Source organism: Dipodomys merriami, unplaced genomic scaffold (assembly GCF_024711535.1).
Source record: "Dipodomys merriami isolate MVZ:Mamm:240054 unplaced genomic scaffold, mDipMer1.0.p SCAF_4, whole genome shotgun sequence".
NCBI classification, from domain to species: domain Eukaryota; kingdom Metazoa; phylum Chordata; class Mammalia; order Rodentia; family Heteromyidae; genus Dipodomys; species Dipodomys merriami.
The window spans coordinates 78,263,598-78,281,258 of NW_027205603.1; the positions used below are offsets into that span (position 1 = coordinate 78,263,598).

The 17,661-nt window shown below is 37.1% G+C and overlaps 1 protein-coding gene across 1 annotated transcript in view; it reads left to right on the plus strand.

The window, feature by feature from the left end:
- Positions 1–16,538, plus strand: part of Mal2 (mal, T cell differentiation protein 2) — a 30,705-nt gene extending 14,167 nt beyond the window's left edge. Inside the window, exons 3-4 of the mRNA XM_069991308.1 lie at positions 7,985–8,140; positions 14,269–16,538. Coding sequence (XP_069847409.1) covers positions 7,985–8,140; positions 14,269–14,340 — 228 coding nt within the window. The 3' untranslated portion in view covers positions 14,341–16,538. The remainder of the gene's footprint in view (positions 1–7,984; positions 8,141–14,268) is intronic.
- The last annotated feature ends 1,123 nt before the right edge of the window (positions 16,539–17,661 follow it).

The window sequence follows — 17,661 nt, forward strand, 5'->3', positions numbered from 1 at the left end:
CACAGCTTAATGTAAAGCTAAGAAGGAAGTAGAGTTCAAAGGTTACAGTTATTCACAGGCTTTATATTTGTTTTCTTAATTATGGGTGGTGTTAGGCCAAATAGGTGGGATCTCTGAATTTTAATTTCTTCCTTTTTAAAATGAAAATAATACTTTCTTTACTTGATACCATTAAAGAATAAAGGAAATAATGAGTGATTTGGGGAGTGGATTATAATAAGCAATCAATAATCATCCTAATTCCTTAAACACACCGAGACTTATAGTTTAGACCATTGATAGCCCTTTTACTTGTATTAATTTGCTAATAGTATATTCCTAAATTTTCTCCTATTTTCTCATTAGTGATGAGAAAATATTTCTGTAAGGAATACTGAGGAGCAAAGAGGACCAAATGACATTACAGAGAGAGAAAAGGAGAAAGAGAGAGAGAGAGAGAGAGAGAGAGAGAGAGAGAGAGAGAGAGAGAGAGAGAGAGAGAAATCTGCCAAATGGTATTTGAAAAGGGGAAGGAATAAGGGGAGGATTTTGAAGATGGCAGAGGAGGTGGATTTATTCAAAGTACACTGTGAGCATATGTGAAAATACCACATGGAACCCTCTCATATTACCAATATGCATGCCAATTCAAAAATATAATCAAAACATGCTTTAACACCTGGGGCTGAGAAGGTGGCTCAGCGGTAGAGTGCTTGCCTTGCATGCCTGAGGCCCTGGATTTGATTCCTCAGCACCACATAAGCAAAAAGAAAAAAGCCTGAAGTGGCGCTGTGGCTCAAGTGGTAGAGCGCTAGCCTTGAGCTGAAGAGCTGAGGGACAGCGCCCAGGCCCAGAGTTCAGGCCCCACAACCGGACCCAAAAAAAAAGAGAGAGAGAGAGAAAGAGAGAGAGAGAGAGAGAGAGAGAGAGAGAGAGAGAGAGAGAGAGAGAGAGAGAGAGAGAGAGAGAGAGCACCTTAAATTACTTGGTCATATGATGAAGATCAAAGATCTATAATTAGGTTACGGATGGATCCCAAATCACTTCTTTTTAAATGCTAGGCTTTCCCATAAGTTGTGGTAATAAAGCAGTGTTATTGTTGAGGGAAACCAGGTACTTTTAGTATCAGTCTTTAAAAAAAATGCTGTTAGACCAGTTTGAACCTCTGTGGCCCTACTGGTGCATCAGTACTCAATAATCACTTCCCTGACTTATTTCTCCCATAATGCTGTACCACCCCCTGTCCTGGCCTTCCTCCTGTGACCTTCCTGGATCTCCTCATAGCTTGGCAACTAAGGTGTTAATCCCTAGAAGCAGTGTCTCCAGTGACCTACAGTAGCTAGCATTTTTTCAGTTGTTCAATGCATGTCTGCACTAACATGTATATATTTTTGAATATTACTCATGATCTGATTAGACATATGTCCCAACTTCCCACACACACAACTGGGCTTGTATATAGTATTTTTACCTTTGAAATTGAGTCAAATATTAACATCCTTCATAATTTAATTTAATTAGTATTTCACCAATTTATGGCATTCTATCTACATTCCATCTGCTTAGTGAAATATAAATGATGTTTGTTGTTTTAACCATACAACCACATGCAAGTGACATTTAAAATTGGAAGACTTATCAGTCTGTACTACAGGTCATCTGCAAAAATGATCTCATATATACATATGAAAAATATTACTACAGATAGTATACATAAATGATAAAAACTATCATATATATCATATATACTCAACTTATAATAGACTACTCTTGGTGAGTCAAAAAACTGGTTCAGGTTGAATATGTCATATACAAAAGTCATGGCACCAGAAGTTTTTCAGATTTTAGAGGTTATTGGTTTGTTTTTATTTTTTGAATATTTGGCAGGATCTTACTGCTCAAAAATATTCAGATTGTGAAGCGTTGTGGAGTTTGGCTTTTGAGTTTAGGTATGTTCAACCTGTAGCAGCCATGTACTGTGTGCTATAGTGATTGTCACATACAGGGCTCAGAATACAATAAGCCTATTTTACAGGAGCCAATTCCTGCCTTCAAGGTTTTTATTAACCACTTCCTTATTTAGAAATTTTTGAGCAGTCGCTTGAAAAATAATTATTTTCTCCTGTGGTAATACTTTAATGCTATAAGATAATTAAATTAAACTTAATATATTAATTTTAAAATTAATTTAAAATTAATTAATTATTAATACTTTAAAGCTATGTTATAACATTAAAGTATTTCTTTTTTTTAGAAAATAGTAACTGTTTATTTACCCAGTCATAAGATACATGTAATTACTTTGCTTAAGTAAAAAAAATCTCTTCCTTAAAGTCATTTGATTAAACAAATGTTTATTAAGAGCAGAACAACATTCTTTTTGTTGTTGTTGGTTTTGGGGCTTGAACTCTGGACTTGAGTGCTGTCCCTGAGTTTTTCAGCTCAAAGCTAGTGCTCTACCACTTGAGCCACAGCAACACTTCTGGGTTTTCTGCTTATGTGGTGCTGAGGAATTGAACCCAGGGCCTCATGCATGCAAGGCAAGCACTCTACAACTGAGCCACCTTCCCAGCCCAGAACAATATTCTTTTTTTTTCTTTTTTTTTTTTATTGTGAAAATACCGTATAAAGGGGTTACAATTTCATGGGCAAGATAATGAGTACATTTCTTATCAAACATTGTTGCCTCTTCCTTTGTTTCCCCTTCCCATTCCTTCCCATCTCCTCCCACTCCTCACCAAAGTTGTAAAGTTCATTTTTCGACATAATGACTTGTACACCTCATTATTGCAATGAGTCCACCTGTATCCCTATTTAAACAATTTGTTTTGTCCCTTCCCCCAACATCAAATATAGTGAAAACAGGACTTATACTGTGGGGGAGGGACATACAAAGCAACAAAGAAATCATCTTATAAATGTGTTAGAAACAATCACATGAAAGAAAAAAACATTTGAATATTTATCTTGGGGCTCATTTCACCTAACATCAACTTATTTGACCTTTTCTGCTTGACTCAGTCATATACTAGTTATTGCAAATAAGGGAAACCATGGGACCTATGTTTCTTTGGGCCTGGCTTACTGATTCACTTTCTACAAGTATTTGTTAAAGAATACCTACTATAATATTTTTGTTTTATTGATCATTCAACTAAGTTCATATTCACAGCACTAGGTACCATGTTCAATATTAAGCTAAAAATTTTCCCATTCTAACCAAAAAAAGAAAAGCTTTTTGATGTTGAAATTGTCAGGTGCTGTTATTGTTTGTTTTGTAAAAAACAAAAATAGTATTTGGCCTAATTATGAAGAAAAGACTCCATATTTTATATCTTTACCCTTTTTAGGAGTAAGTATGCTAAGTAAGAGGTCTTCTAGAAAATTAAGAGCTGATGAAAAATGCTGTATAATTAAACATGTTTTCCTTTATTCCTCAAAGGTGTAACTGATCCACATTTGATTATTTTCCTATTATAGACATCATTTAACACTGTAAACATCCTGATCTGTGTTTGCCACCCCACCCCATCCACTTCTTTTTTAAAATTTTTATTTAATTGTAAAGATGCTGTACAGAGGGGTTACAGTTACATGAGGAAGACAATGAGTATTTTACTTGTCAATCATTGTCACAATATTTTGAAATTGGTGACAGGTGTTTATTGTCATTCTTGATAGTGAGAAAAATCTATCAAAGTGTTGTCAACCCTTTCTCCACACTGCTGTTATGTAACCAGGATTCCCCCATATACAGTGAAGCTGTCTTTCTTTTCCTGACTATTTGGCTAAAATCTTACCCTGAACAGAATTTCAACATGGGCTAAAGATTAGAATGTGCAAGTTGTCACTTGTTGCTGACAAAAAAAAAAAATCCAAGCAATGTTTGAAGCTAAAATTCTTTGAAGACAAGAGGGTAGTGCTCTAGGGTACATAAGTCTTAAGATTGGCCTCTGACTAGAACATCACCATCAACTGGAATCATATCAGAAATACACATTCTTGGGTTTAATCTAGTCTATTAAGTCAGAAATTCCAGAGTTACAGTGTAGTCATCTGTTTGACTAAGCTCCACAGGAAGTTCATAGGCATAGAATTACTTGCCAACCTCCAGTTCAGCATAAAGGACCTGGCCTATCCAAAAACATGTGTCAGGCAGAAGATCTTTTGGCGTGTGCCTACTTCATGCACAGTAGGAGTTGGAATAAAAGACCCAGGATAGCCAGATATCAATGTGGTCTAGCTCTCCACCTGTCGGGAATATTTACTGGGGATCCTACCTAGATATACAATGGTACTCCAGGTCTAGAAGTAAAAACAGCAGTAAAGGAATGATCATTCAACTAGGGCTGATTAGACTTTGGTAATGACCAAGAAGGAAAGACATACCAGAGAAGCACCGTGTAATCTCAAGCCCACTGCAAAGGAATGGCCTTATAAGAAACATTTAGAAATGCAAGAGGGTTCTCTTTTTTTGTTGTTGTTCTTCCTGTATTACGTGGAGGGAGAAGAGAGCACTCAAGAAAAGATAATGCAGAAGTAAGTAGAATAAGGCAGACTTGGGTGTGATGTTAGCCAACTCATGAGTGAAAAACCCCAGAGCATAGCCTGCCCTTTCAGATCTTGTGTTGGGCACAAGTCAGCAACCACTGGTAGCCACACTGTGCTGATTCATTTAGGGGCTGCCCAGGAAGAATGTAGCCTTAGCTCAGAGGCTGTAGCTTATCTCCTGTCCACTGAAGCTTAAGATGTTCCTCAAGACTGTATCCTAGGACCCAAAATGAGGCCAAAATGGTTGACACTCAAGATGTCATCTAGGGAAAAAGATACAGGCCAGATCATGCAACAGTGGGAGGCCACATCACCAGAATTTATCCTTAAGATGGAAGGATATGTATTGAGTAAGAGGCTCCTTAGTATGTTAAAGTGCTTCATGAGCCCCAGTTCTCAGTTATTTCAACTAATTATATCTATTACATTTAATCTCCAAAAGCAGTGATCCAAATCTAATGATCTGGAGTTTGACCTGCACAGATAAGCATTGGTTACACAGCCACATGTATTTGAGCATCTCCTGTGACTTAGACATGTGACCAGTGTTCTTCAGTCTTTGGAAGGCAACAGTGAATCAGTTCATAAATGAAGTGTTCAGTAGAAAGCATTAATAGCATTATGCTTTTGACATTTTCACCTGTGATAAGATAACTTTGTTCACTCATGATTCTAGGCATAAGAACACTTCTGTGGACAAAGTTGTTTTCTGCATGGGACATTAACAAAGGAAGTACAATGTTCCTTCTTATAATGTTGTCCTGTCAATAATAAAGGCAGTCTCTAATGTTGAGAAAAGTAGACTTTGAATGGAATCTTTGGACACTATTGGTGAGGTGGTAAATTTAGTACAGGTGTTTCAGAGATCAGTATAGAGGTTTCTCTGAAACTGAAAAATAGATTGCCAGTCTAATCCAGCCTTCTACATCAGAGTATGCATCCAAAGGAAATGAAATCAACATGTCCAAGTGACTGTTTGCGATAGCCAAGATATGAAATCAACCTAACTGTCTATTAATGAATGAATGGGTAACTAAAATGTGCTACATAAGAATGAAGTGTGGCTCAAGTGGTACAGTACATGCCTAGCAGGCTTGAGGCTCTGAATTTAAAGGACAGTGCTCTACTTCACACACACACACACACACACACACACACACACACACACACACACACACACACACACACACACACACACACACACACACACACACACAGTGCATGTACACAATGGGATTTTATTCAGCCTTGAAAAATAAGAAGCCCAGTTTTAGGCAGTAGCATAGAAGAACATGGAGGACATGTTGAATAAAAGAAGCCAGCTCCCAATAGCAAACACCACATGCTCTTACTAATATAATAAATCAAAAAAGGTGAACTTGTAGAAGTAAAGAATAAACTGATATTTGTATAGGAGGGGAGAATGGAAGATGCTAGTCAAAGAATACAAAATTCTATTGAGACAGCAGTGTAAGTTCAAGAGATGGTCACTATAGCTAAGGACAGTGAAAATTTTTGGAATTTTCAAGATCTTTGTGGCAAAAAAACAAACATTATTTTAACCTCAAAGAAATGGTTGGGAAGGGCTGACAGCAAGGAGCAGTAATTTGATTTTTAACTCAGGTAAAATGATGCAAACTGTAACATAGTAATGCTTTGCAATAATTCCAGCAACATTTAAAATCACCTAGTAACTGTTGTACTACTTTTTTTGCAGAAGTTTATGACTTCTTTTTAATAGAATATAGGGAGATATAGCATTGCATTCTATGATTAAAATAAGACTCAAAAATAGTATGCTTACAACAAATCAAAGAAAGGTTGGAAAAATGGGATTGCATGAAATTGCAGAGCTTCTGCATGGCAAAGGACATAGCTAGCAAGAGCAATAGAAAGCCCACAGATTGGGAGGAGATCTTCACTAGCCATACAAGGGTCTCATATCTAAAATATAGCTGGAATTCAAAAAATTAAATCCCCAACAACAAATCCTCAAAGAAAACAACCACCCAATATATAAGTGGACTAAAGACTTACAGAGAAACTTCTGTGAAGAGGAAAGAAGGATGGCCAATAGACACATGAAGCAATGCTCAACCTCTCTACCCATAAAAGAAATGCAAATCAAACTACATTGAGATACCACCTCACCCCAATTAGAATGGCTATAATCAAGAACTCTAACAACAACAGATGCTGGAAGGGATGTGGACAGAAGGGAACCTTACTCAATTGTTGGTGGGAGTGTAAACTTGTTCAACCACTTTGGAAAGTAGTATGGAGGTTCCTCAAATGACTCCACATAGAGCTCCCCTATGACCCAGCAATCCCACTTTTGGGCATTTACTTGAATGATCACAAACAAGACCATACTAAGGCTACCAGCACAACTATGTTTATTGTAGCATTATTTACCATAGCTAAGATATGGAACCAACCCAGATGCCCCTCAGTAGATGAATGGATCAAGAAAATGTGGTATATATACACAATGGAATTCTGTGCCTCCATCAGAAAGAATGACATTTGTTAGGAAATTGAAAGACTCGAAAAAAATTATATTAAGTGAAGTAAGCCAGACCCAAAGAACATAGGTCCCATGGTTTCCCTTATTTGCAATAACTAGTATATGTCTGAGACAAGTAGAAATGGTCAGATAAGTTGATGTTAGGCAAAATGAGTCCCAAGATAAGGACTCAAATGGTTTTTCTTTCTTGCTATTATTTCTAACATATTTATAAGATGATTTCTTTGTTGCTTTGTATGTCCCTCCCCCATGGTATAACTCCTGTTTTCACTCTATTTGATGTTGGTATAATTTGTGGAGGGGAAGGGACAAAACAAATTGTTTAAATAGGAATACAGGTGGACCCCATTGCAACAATGAGATATACAAGACATTTTGTAGAAAAATGAACTTTACAACTTTGGTGTGGGGGGAGGGGAGGGCAATGGGAAGGGATGGGAAGGGGAAACAAAGGAAGAGGCAACAATGCTTGATAAGAAATGTACTCATTACCTTGCTCATGTAATTGTAACCCCTCTGCTCTGTACGTTATTTTTACAATAAAAATTTTTTAAAAAATAGTGTGCTAATTATGTTATATGTAACTATAATAAAATTATATAATTTACATGATATATTTCTTGAACTTTAAAGACAGCATGTGATTCCTTGTTAATCCTATGTTAATTAATATGATCTGTGCATCTTAATCCAAATTACAATCATATATTTTACTAAAACATTTATTACATCAGGTTTGCCACTATACCAAATACAGTGGGCTCATTGATTTCCACTTATAATTCAATGCACTGATATGATAGAAATAACCAAAATAAGCAATGAATACTATTAAGGTTGATTGATGACATCTTCTGTGCTATCTAAACATCAAGTGAAATAAAGTGCAGAAAGCATACCAACAAAAAATAATCCTCTATCTCCCAGGATTTTGCCTACCATTTTATAGTGTTTGTCTTCTACTTTGGAGCCTTCTTATTGGAAGCAGCAGCCACCTCCCTGCATGACCTGCAGTGCAATGCAACCGTGACTTTGCAGCCTCTCCTGAATGACAACCAATACAACATCAACGTGGCGGCCACAGTAAGTATCCCAAGGGTACAGCTCACCAGCTCACCAGCACTGCCCCTCCATTCTCTGGGTCTCCAACAACTCCCCAGGCAGCATTGATCTCTTTTAAGACTAGGCATTGAGCATTGTGCTACACACCTGTAATCCTAACTATGCAGGAGACAGTGATGGGAAAATCGTAATCTAGGGCCAGCCCAGGCAAAACTATAAGACACTATGTCTTAAAAATAATGAAACAAAAAGAGCTGGAGTGCTTGCCTGGCAAGCGTGAAGCCTTGACTTGAAACCCCAGTCATGCAAAAAATAATATACTGGGCTGGGAAGGTGGCCCAATGGTAGAGCGCTTGCCTGCATGCATGAGGCCCTAGATTCGATTCCTCAGCACCACATAAGTAGAAAAAGCCGGAAGTGACACGATGGCTCAAGTGATAGAGCACTAGCCTTGAGCTCAAGAGCTGAGGGACAGCGCCCAGGCCCAGAGTTCAGGCCCCACGCCTGAAAAAAAAATTATAATGATAATATACATACATAAAAATATCTGTATAAGTATATGTAAATATGTATGAATATGTACACAGGCATATATCTGTAATTCTAAAGGGAACTCAGTTTCCATATGTGGTAAGGGAACTCAGTTCTAAGAAACAGTGGAGCCACCACTTTATTGGAGAGCTGGTAGACTGCTGGTGGACTGTTGTCGCAAAGATACCAGCATGTATCTGTATACATGTGTGTCCATGTATATGTGTGTATACATATATATTATCCATTAGCCTTAAACAATAATCATTATCGAACACTAACCCTATAAAGGAAGGGCTACCATCAGCCCTGTACTGGGAACTGAAGCACAAAGCATTTGACAGCCATGTAAGATGATAGCAAGTCAGTGCTTGTTGATCTTGGAGAGCAAAGTCTGCTTCGTGAAAAAAAAAAAGAACTAATTGTGTTGGTCTTCTTTTGCTTTTCAGACATGTTAAAGAAAATTTGCTCTTTTTAGTACTCTGTGTCATTTTTTGTACTTCATTTACATTGAGTTAGTATTTACCGCAGCCTCCATATGAGTCTGGGGATACGGTGAGCAAGGTGCAGGTCCTAATACTAAGGAGAATGCAGGGGAGCAGGAGGGACAAAGTGCCAGCCATTGCAACAGACATGCGAGGACATCCTGTGGAAAGCTTCCAAACTGTTCAGCATATATTAGATGCATATATTAGAGTGAACCTGTCAGTTTGTATCAGCATAGGTAATATGAAGAAATGACGTATTTTGTGTCTTACAGATAATGTATGAATGTGGGTGTTGGTGTGGGTGTCTGCAGGTACTAGGGTTTGAACTCAGGGCCTGAGTGCTATCCCTCAGCCTTTTCACTCAAGGCTAGCACTCTAGCTCCTTGATCCAATATTGCTTTTTTGGCAGTTGATTGGAGATAGCAGTCTCAGTGATTTTCCTGTCTAGGCTGGCTTTGAAACACAATCCTGAGATCTAAGCCTCCTTAGTAGCTAGGATTACAGGCATAATTACACCATCACCCACCTTCCTTAGAGATAATTTTTTAACTATCACAAGCTTAAAGTGCTTTTTGAAATGCTTTAGTAGCATGTTAATGACTCTAGTGTTCTGCTATTTTATCAAGGTTGCCTATAGATAGCCTATACTCCCCAGGTAGTCATCAAAATCTGTTTAGAAGAGTACATTCCAATAAGATTTTTACAGTCATAGTTAACACTCTATCTTTGTGATCCAAGATGGTATTCATTTGCCACTTACGTCTTAGTATGACTAAGGAATTGAATTTTCAGTATTACTTAATTTTAATAAATTTAAGTTTAAATAGCCATCTATGGTTGGTGATTATTACATTGGACAGCACAGGTCTGAGTCTGCATTGCAAAGGCAGAAGACAGATGATTTGCACACCTCTGATAAGCATCCAAGTCTGTTAGACTTATCAGAACTCATTGTCTGTCTACAGTGAATTACACTGAAGGTAGACTTATGATGAAGGTAGACAGTCATTCTCCTTCTGGCTCTGAAAGCTTTATGCTTCTGATGGGTCATTTTTTAACATTCTCTTGTAAGAAATTAAATCATTTTATTTAATAAAAATGTATGTCATACCCAATTATTTTCAAGATAAAAGTATAGATGCCCTACCTACAGGTGGAGCAGTGAGCCTCAACTCTCACCTCTGTCATTTTCATAAAACCACCTCTACCAGCTTGTCATCCTGTCAGACAGAATGAAATTTTTCTCAGTCTTGTGATCCAAGGATCTCAGCTGGAAACATGCTTGTTTTATCAATGTTACAAAACAGAAGGACTAGAGTTGACAGTTTCCCATCAAAATTCCCGCCAAATTTTCTCCCTGGGTTTTTTTTTTTTTTTTTTTTTGTCGGTCGTGGGGCTTGAACTCTGGGCCTGGGCGCTGTCCCTCAGCTCTTCAAGCTCAAGGCGAGCGCTCTACCACTTGAGCTACAGCGCCACTTCCGGTTTTCTGGTGGTTTATTGGAGATAGGAGTCTCACGGTTTCTCCTGCCCGGGCTGGCTTTGAACCGCGATCCTCAGATCTCAGCCTCCTGAGTAGCTAGGATTACGGGCGTGAGCCACCAGCGCCCGGCTTCCCTGGGGTTTTTTAAGGTCTAACCCATCCTTTTCTACAGCGTTAAATAAATTTTCACTTGTTTAGACCATTGAAAGTAGCCACAAATTTGTCTACTAATAAATCACCCTTACTTCTTGCTTTTGTAAGAATAGAAGGTACTCTGTTTGATGGGCTGATATCACTAATTGCTTACAGCATACTTTTGCCCCCAACAACCCAATTTTCAGAGCTGTTCATAGGGAAATTCATTTCTGGTTGTACCTCTTTTCTGAGTTTGTCCCTATTGTCCTTCCTTCCTAGATGCCTTTTGAAAAAAGAAAAGAAAAAAGTTTCCACATGCTTCAATATTAAATCCCATTTCATTTCATCCATATACTCAAGTCTAGGCAAGTCTCTAAAACCTGAGTTTTGATCAGCCATTCTTTTTTTTTTTTTGTCGGTCATGGGGCTTGAACTCCGGGCCTGGGCGCTCTCCCTCAGCTCTTCAGCTCAAGGCGAGCGCTCTACCACTTGAGCTACAGCACCACTTCCGGTTTTCTGGTGGTTTATTGGAGATAGGAGTCTCACGGTCTTTCTTGCCCGGGCTGGCTTTGAACCGCGATCCTCAGATCTCAGCCTCCTGAGTAGCTAGGATTACAGGCGTGAGCCACCAGCGCCCGGCTCAGCCATTCATTTTTGACATTGCATTAAAATCTTTCACTTTTCTTTCTCTTTTAGTATGTCTAAGAAAAAAAAGGAAAATTCCTCATTAGTAATAGATCTCAAAAGCGATTGTTCTCACTCAGAGGAAAATAGACGAGAAGTGCATAAGATTTCTGCATGTGGATATCCAGTTTTGCCAGCACCATTTGTTAAAGGGACTGACATTCTTCCAGTTTATGTTTATGGCCTCCTTATCAAATATTAGGTTGCTGTAGGTCTGTGGGTTGATTTCTGAATATTCTATTTTGTTCTATTGGTCCTTAGGCCTATTCTTGTGCAAGTATCAAGCTGTTTTCATTTGTAATAGAGTTTGAAGTTTGGTGTTGTTAGTCCTATAACACTGTTCTGCCTGCTAAGGTTTGCTTTTGCTATTCAGGATTTTTGTTCCTCCATATGAATTTTTGGAGTGTTTTCTCTACTTCATGGAAGAATGTTGTGATTTTTGATGGGTATTGCTATGAATTTGTAAATTGCTTTGGGAAGTATTACCATTTTTACAATGTTAATTCTTCTAGGAACATAGGTCTTTCCATTTCCTTAAATCTTCAATTTCAAGTTTTCAATATGAGATCTTTCAGAGTTCATTGTATATACTACAAAATTAAGACAAGTAAGGGAAGTGGTACAGCAGAGAGGGGTAAGAATTTTGAAGGAGGTGACACTGATCAAGATGCATTGTATTCAAAAACTGCTTTGTTAAATGGAACCTCCTATGTACAACTACTTAAAGATAATGATTTATTTTAAAGAGGTGTATCAGAGTGGGCTAGGAATGTACCTTAGTGGTAGTTTGCCAATCATATGTGAGCCCAAGGGTCTAATCCCCAGCATTACTTTAAAAAAAATCAGAGAGCATCCACTAAAAGAAAGTGGGAAGAATAGTAGTTTAATTATAGGTAATTAAGCTGGGAAAATACAGGTGATTCTGACATTCCTTTCCTGAGTACTAGTTTCCTACTAAGAATGTTTATACTGTATCATAACCTTTTTCCATATTGAACTATTTCTTTATGGATTATAAACACAAAAGGATATGATCACTATCTGCTCTTGCTTACAGTAGACACCTACATAGTTGGATCTAAAGGAATCTTCAGTAAACACCAGGGATGGTCATTACAAGCTGCTGCAGACTTGTGCTTGAAGCTTGTTTCCCACCTAGGAAAGAGCAGACCTGTGATTCATCTCTTGAGTTTTATTTGTTGACTTCAAAAGTCACAGAAATGATTTGCTACATCTTTAGGTTTTGATAGTTATTATCTTCCTTAGCTATAAAGCCACAATATGAATAGATAACTCATATTGAATTTTTAGTACAGTGCCTGGGATTTATAAATACTTAATAACTGAGTCTAGGATGTAATCAAATGTTCAACAGAAGACTGTCTTCAAAGAGAAAATTATTATGAGCCAGGATGTTTAAAAGAAGGTGCAGTGAATGGTGTAAAGGGATAAAATAAGCAGTACAAATGACCAAAAACTCAGCTGGATACCAGTGGCTCATCCCTATAATTCTACCAGCTCAGGAGGCTGAGATCTAAGGATCATGGCTCAAAGCTAGCTCAGGCAGAAAAGTCCGTGAGATTCTTATCTCCAGTTAACCATCTTAAATGCGGGACATGGAACTGTGGCTCAAATCATAGAATGCTAGCCTTAAGCACAGAAGTTCAGGGACAGCCCCCAGGACTGAGTTCAAACCCTAGAACCCACACCAAGGGTTCACCAAAGCCAGCATATGGAATCAGTCCAGATGCCACCCAATGAATGAATGGATCTGAAAATATGGTGTATGCACACAATGGAATTTTACTCATTCATTAGAAGGAATGCTGTTGTACCATTTGTAAAGAAATGGAAAGATTGGGGGAGGTATTTTGCTAGCTGAAGTAAGTCAGGCCCAGAGAGATAAAGGATCTATGTTTTCCCTTTTATGGAGAAGCCAAAGTTAGCCTACACACTGATAAGTAAATAGGTCGATGGTTTACAAGTGTATACAAATGTGTGAACGGAAAGGGAGATCTCAGTTTAATTCCTTAGAAAGGCAAAACTCAAAGTTGAACAAAATAAAATACCAGAAAGTAGGTAGTGAAAAGGGGTGGAGTGGGGTCAAGGGGAAAGAGGAAGATGAATGAAGAGGAGAAGAGGGGGGAAATGCAGATAAGAATACAGTGTACATCCTACAAAATTAAGAAGAGTGAGAGGAGGAGTGGGTAGGGGAGGGATGGGTCAGAATGTTGAAACAGGTGGCATTGATTAAGATATATTGTGTTTATTAACTGCTTTGTTAAATGGCAACTCTTTTGTACAGGCGGTAGAAGAATGAATGGGGAAAGGAGTAGAATGCAGGGAAGAATTCATTGTATATACACCACAAAACTGAGAAAAATAAGGGAAGGGGTGGGTCAAAGTGGGGTGAAAATGTTGAAAGGCTGACACACATCAAGATGCATTGTATACATAAATTGCTTTGTTAAATGGCAAAAATTCCATACATAGCCTAAAAAGGAAGAAAAGTAAGAGAAACAGTGGGGTGGAAAGGGATGGGTGAGAAGGTTGGAAGAGATGATATATCAATCAAGATACACTGCATTCATAAACTCTTCCATTAAATGGCAATTTCTTTATACAACTACTTAAAGAAAATAAAAATAGCCAAAAAAGAAAATAAAAAATAAAACACATTAAAATAAAAAAGACCAATACAAAATAGTTTTGTAAATATTAAACTATCTTCAGCTAAGTTGGTCAGTCTTCATAGTTTCTCTTTAGAAACTACGAGTTTTCCTCAAGTCAGTGTCATGAGTCTGATGCCGGTTTTTCTTTCTTTTTCTTAGATTTTTGCCTTCATGACGACAGCTTGTTATGGTTGCAGTTTGGGTCTGGCTTTACGAAGATGGCGGCCATAACACTCCTTGGAAACTAACAGCTATTTGTCAGTTTCCCTTGTCAACTTTATATGTCTTATCCATTTGTTTAGTGTTTTGTCCAAATGGAACATTCCATAAGCAATTAACCTGGTAGAGACAAAGAGAGAAACTAAGTGAAGTTTTGGGATTATTTTATGGATGGGATTCTGACTTTATTATATTAGAAATGTAGTCTTTTATTTTACATCTATCTCTTTATTTCTAAAAAGAAGTTCCCCTCTATGTTCATAAAATACACAGATATTTTTCATGAAAAAAATAGTATCCCTTTTGTTTGGTTGCTAAGTGACCTGAACCTTAAAATTAGTAAGGATTTTAATAAGTATCTTAACACATTTCAAATAGACTTCCCACTGAATTTGCAATATCAACAGGATACAGGTGCACTTTTTCTACAAAGGGGACAGATGGTACTTATTTAAGCTTAACAGGCCATCTAGTCTCTGTCACAGCCATTCACTTCTGTTGCATCATGGAAGCAGCTATATAGACAATATGTAAACTAGTAAGTGTTGATGTGTTCTAATAAAGCTTTATTTACAAAGATAGGAGGCAGACAGAATTTAGCCTATAGTCTACATGTGTCAACTTCTGGTGTAAAACTTTAAATGTCCTGTTTTTATGGAACTGGTTATTAAAGTATATAAACCTCATTAGACAAGCCACATCATACGTAGTATCATTCTGCAATAACACTTTTTTGTTAATTATCAAATAATTAGCCTTAGAAGGGCATATACATACTTTCTCAAGCTAATTCCAGCATGTCTTGGGTATAGGAAAAGGCAATTTATGAAGTGAGCCCTAGTTGTTTAATTAAACTAATGGTATCTTAACAGCTGTGCAAGACTCTCCTTGGAGAGTTCTTAAAACAGGATCCTCCAAGATCATTAATCACTACAGGAACTGTAATCTAGCTATTTATGTCTTATTTTGGTTATTTATGCTTCAGAACACAGTTGTTTGCCCTGTGCATGAATAGATGAATATTTATGTATATGAAGCTTTTCCAAATAGAGCTGTCTAAAGAGATAACTTCTAATTAACTTTCTGAGTTAAATTTGAGTACATTATTAAATATAACATAAAGCTATAGATTCTTCTATGTTTTGATAATAGTCAAAAAGTCTATGGGATGTTTTTGTTGTTGCCGTTGTTGTAATTTGATGACAGACAAAATCAGTTTAAAAGAAGAGCTAACACAAAAACTCGTGTCTTGCCAAATAGTAGAACAATTTTAACCCTTTGTAGAAGCCCTGGTAGTGGAAACATACCAGATAACTTGAATGGAAGAACAAGTTAGGGTTAGGCTGCAGTTCCCACACCAAACTGTCCACACAAGGTATTTCCTATTTCCCTAACAGGGCTATTTGTGGAAAAAGAGGGTTTTATATGGCTTTGATTTCAGGGTGAATCATCACCTAAGAAGGCCATATACAATTGAACTATTAGACTTCATAGAACATACAAAAACTATGAATGAGTATCATGTTCAATATCCAAGAATCAAATACTGATTGTCTAATACTTCCCTATGAAGAAGAAATTTGTTAAGAGCCTGGTTTGTGGTAACATTAAAGATAAGAGACATGTATAAACATGTGGCTTATAGAAATCAGTCTTGCGACTTTATACCCACTTGTTTCTTTTCTTTCTCTTCTATCATATCTGACTCACGTGGTGTTTTTCTAGCTCCATACCACACACCTAACCCTGTATTATGAATTATATATTATAAAGTTATAAATGTGCCATAAAGAGATATTGTGCATTCTACTTGGAATCATGTAAAGGTATTCTACTAGAATTTACTGGTGAGTTTTTATTTTGGTTTTTTTTCCCCCAAGGAGCAAACAAGCCATGCTTGGTGGCATTAACTGATTTCATTAAAATGTATTGGTGACATTTTTGTAAATGGGTTGCTTCTATATCATTGAGAACCAAACCTAAAGCTCACCTAACTGTGAATACTTAGATTTATAGATTAATTGCATTCTAGATTTGTGAATTGAGTGACAAAGCACTTGAACAAGAATTATGACATTTAAGAATTTCTTGACATATCTTAGCTGTAAAAATGAGAAAGTGTTGGTTGGTCTTAAAAATCTGGTAACTCCATGATGAAAAGAAATTTATTTTATAAGTGTTATGACTCTAATAAAGTATTCATTTGATAATCTTTTTGTCATTAATTTTTTACACTGTTCACTTTGAAATTCATTTAAAGGTTGATATAAACTTGATAGAACTTCTAGGCTCATATAAAAGAACTGTTTAAAATAGTTCTTTGTAAAAGAACTCTCAAAAATGTCAGTAAATCTTTTTCGCTTTGGTGAATATAAAGAAGTTGTTTGGGGAGTAACATAAAAGAAATTTAAATGAAAAATATATCATATTTCATTTTCAAGGCATATATATATAATTTTATACGTGCTGGGTTATGTTCTAAGTATTTTTTAAGTATTCATTCTTTATCAGAACAGCTGAAGGAATAGATACTATTATTTTGCTTTAACTCTTACACCTTTAAAGATACCCAGGCCACTAACTAAGTGAGGAAACTGGACGTTAGAGAAGTGGCCTCTAAAATTCAGGCTCATAATTTCTGTGGGAGCCTCAGTTCCTCCATATACACATTCAAACTTGAACTTTCTTATCCCTAGTGACTTGTTAGCAGAATGTTTAACAGCATAGTTATTTATGGTAGATGTCTTCTCTTAGAATATTGTTTTGTCATAACCAGGGATAGTTATAGGAATTTAGGCCAAACCTGCATGAAGAGGATTAGAGAACAAATGTCCCCAGAGTGTTTGGCTGTCTCTTTCTCCAGTCTGTTAGTTCTGGCGTGGACTCTGTGGCTTTATTCTGCCTCGTTGTCTTACATTGAGACAGTCTTTGTCAGATTATCAAGGCTTCCTGGTCATCCTTTCTGATTTCAGAAGGGCTCTTTGGCCTGAGATTCCTCGGGATTTTACACATGTCCTATGAATTTCCATCTTTGCATCTTGCAGAATCTAAGTTCTAAGTCATTGTCACAAAAGTTCTATACTTCAAGTGAGCGAGTGGTTCTGAGGACACCATAAAATATTCATGGCAGAGGGGACGAGACTATGGAGAGAGATGACCATCTCTAGGATAGGCTTATTTTAAAATATTTACGACGTACCACTTTGTACAAAGAGCACATTCATAAAGTGATGTACCTAATTCTGATCTCTAGTGGACTCTTCTCAATTCCCTCCCACCTTCCTTGAGTCAATTTTTTTAGCTGACTGCTTTGGAGTGAGGCCCCACCTGAGA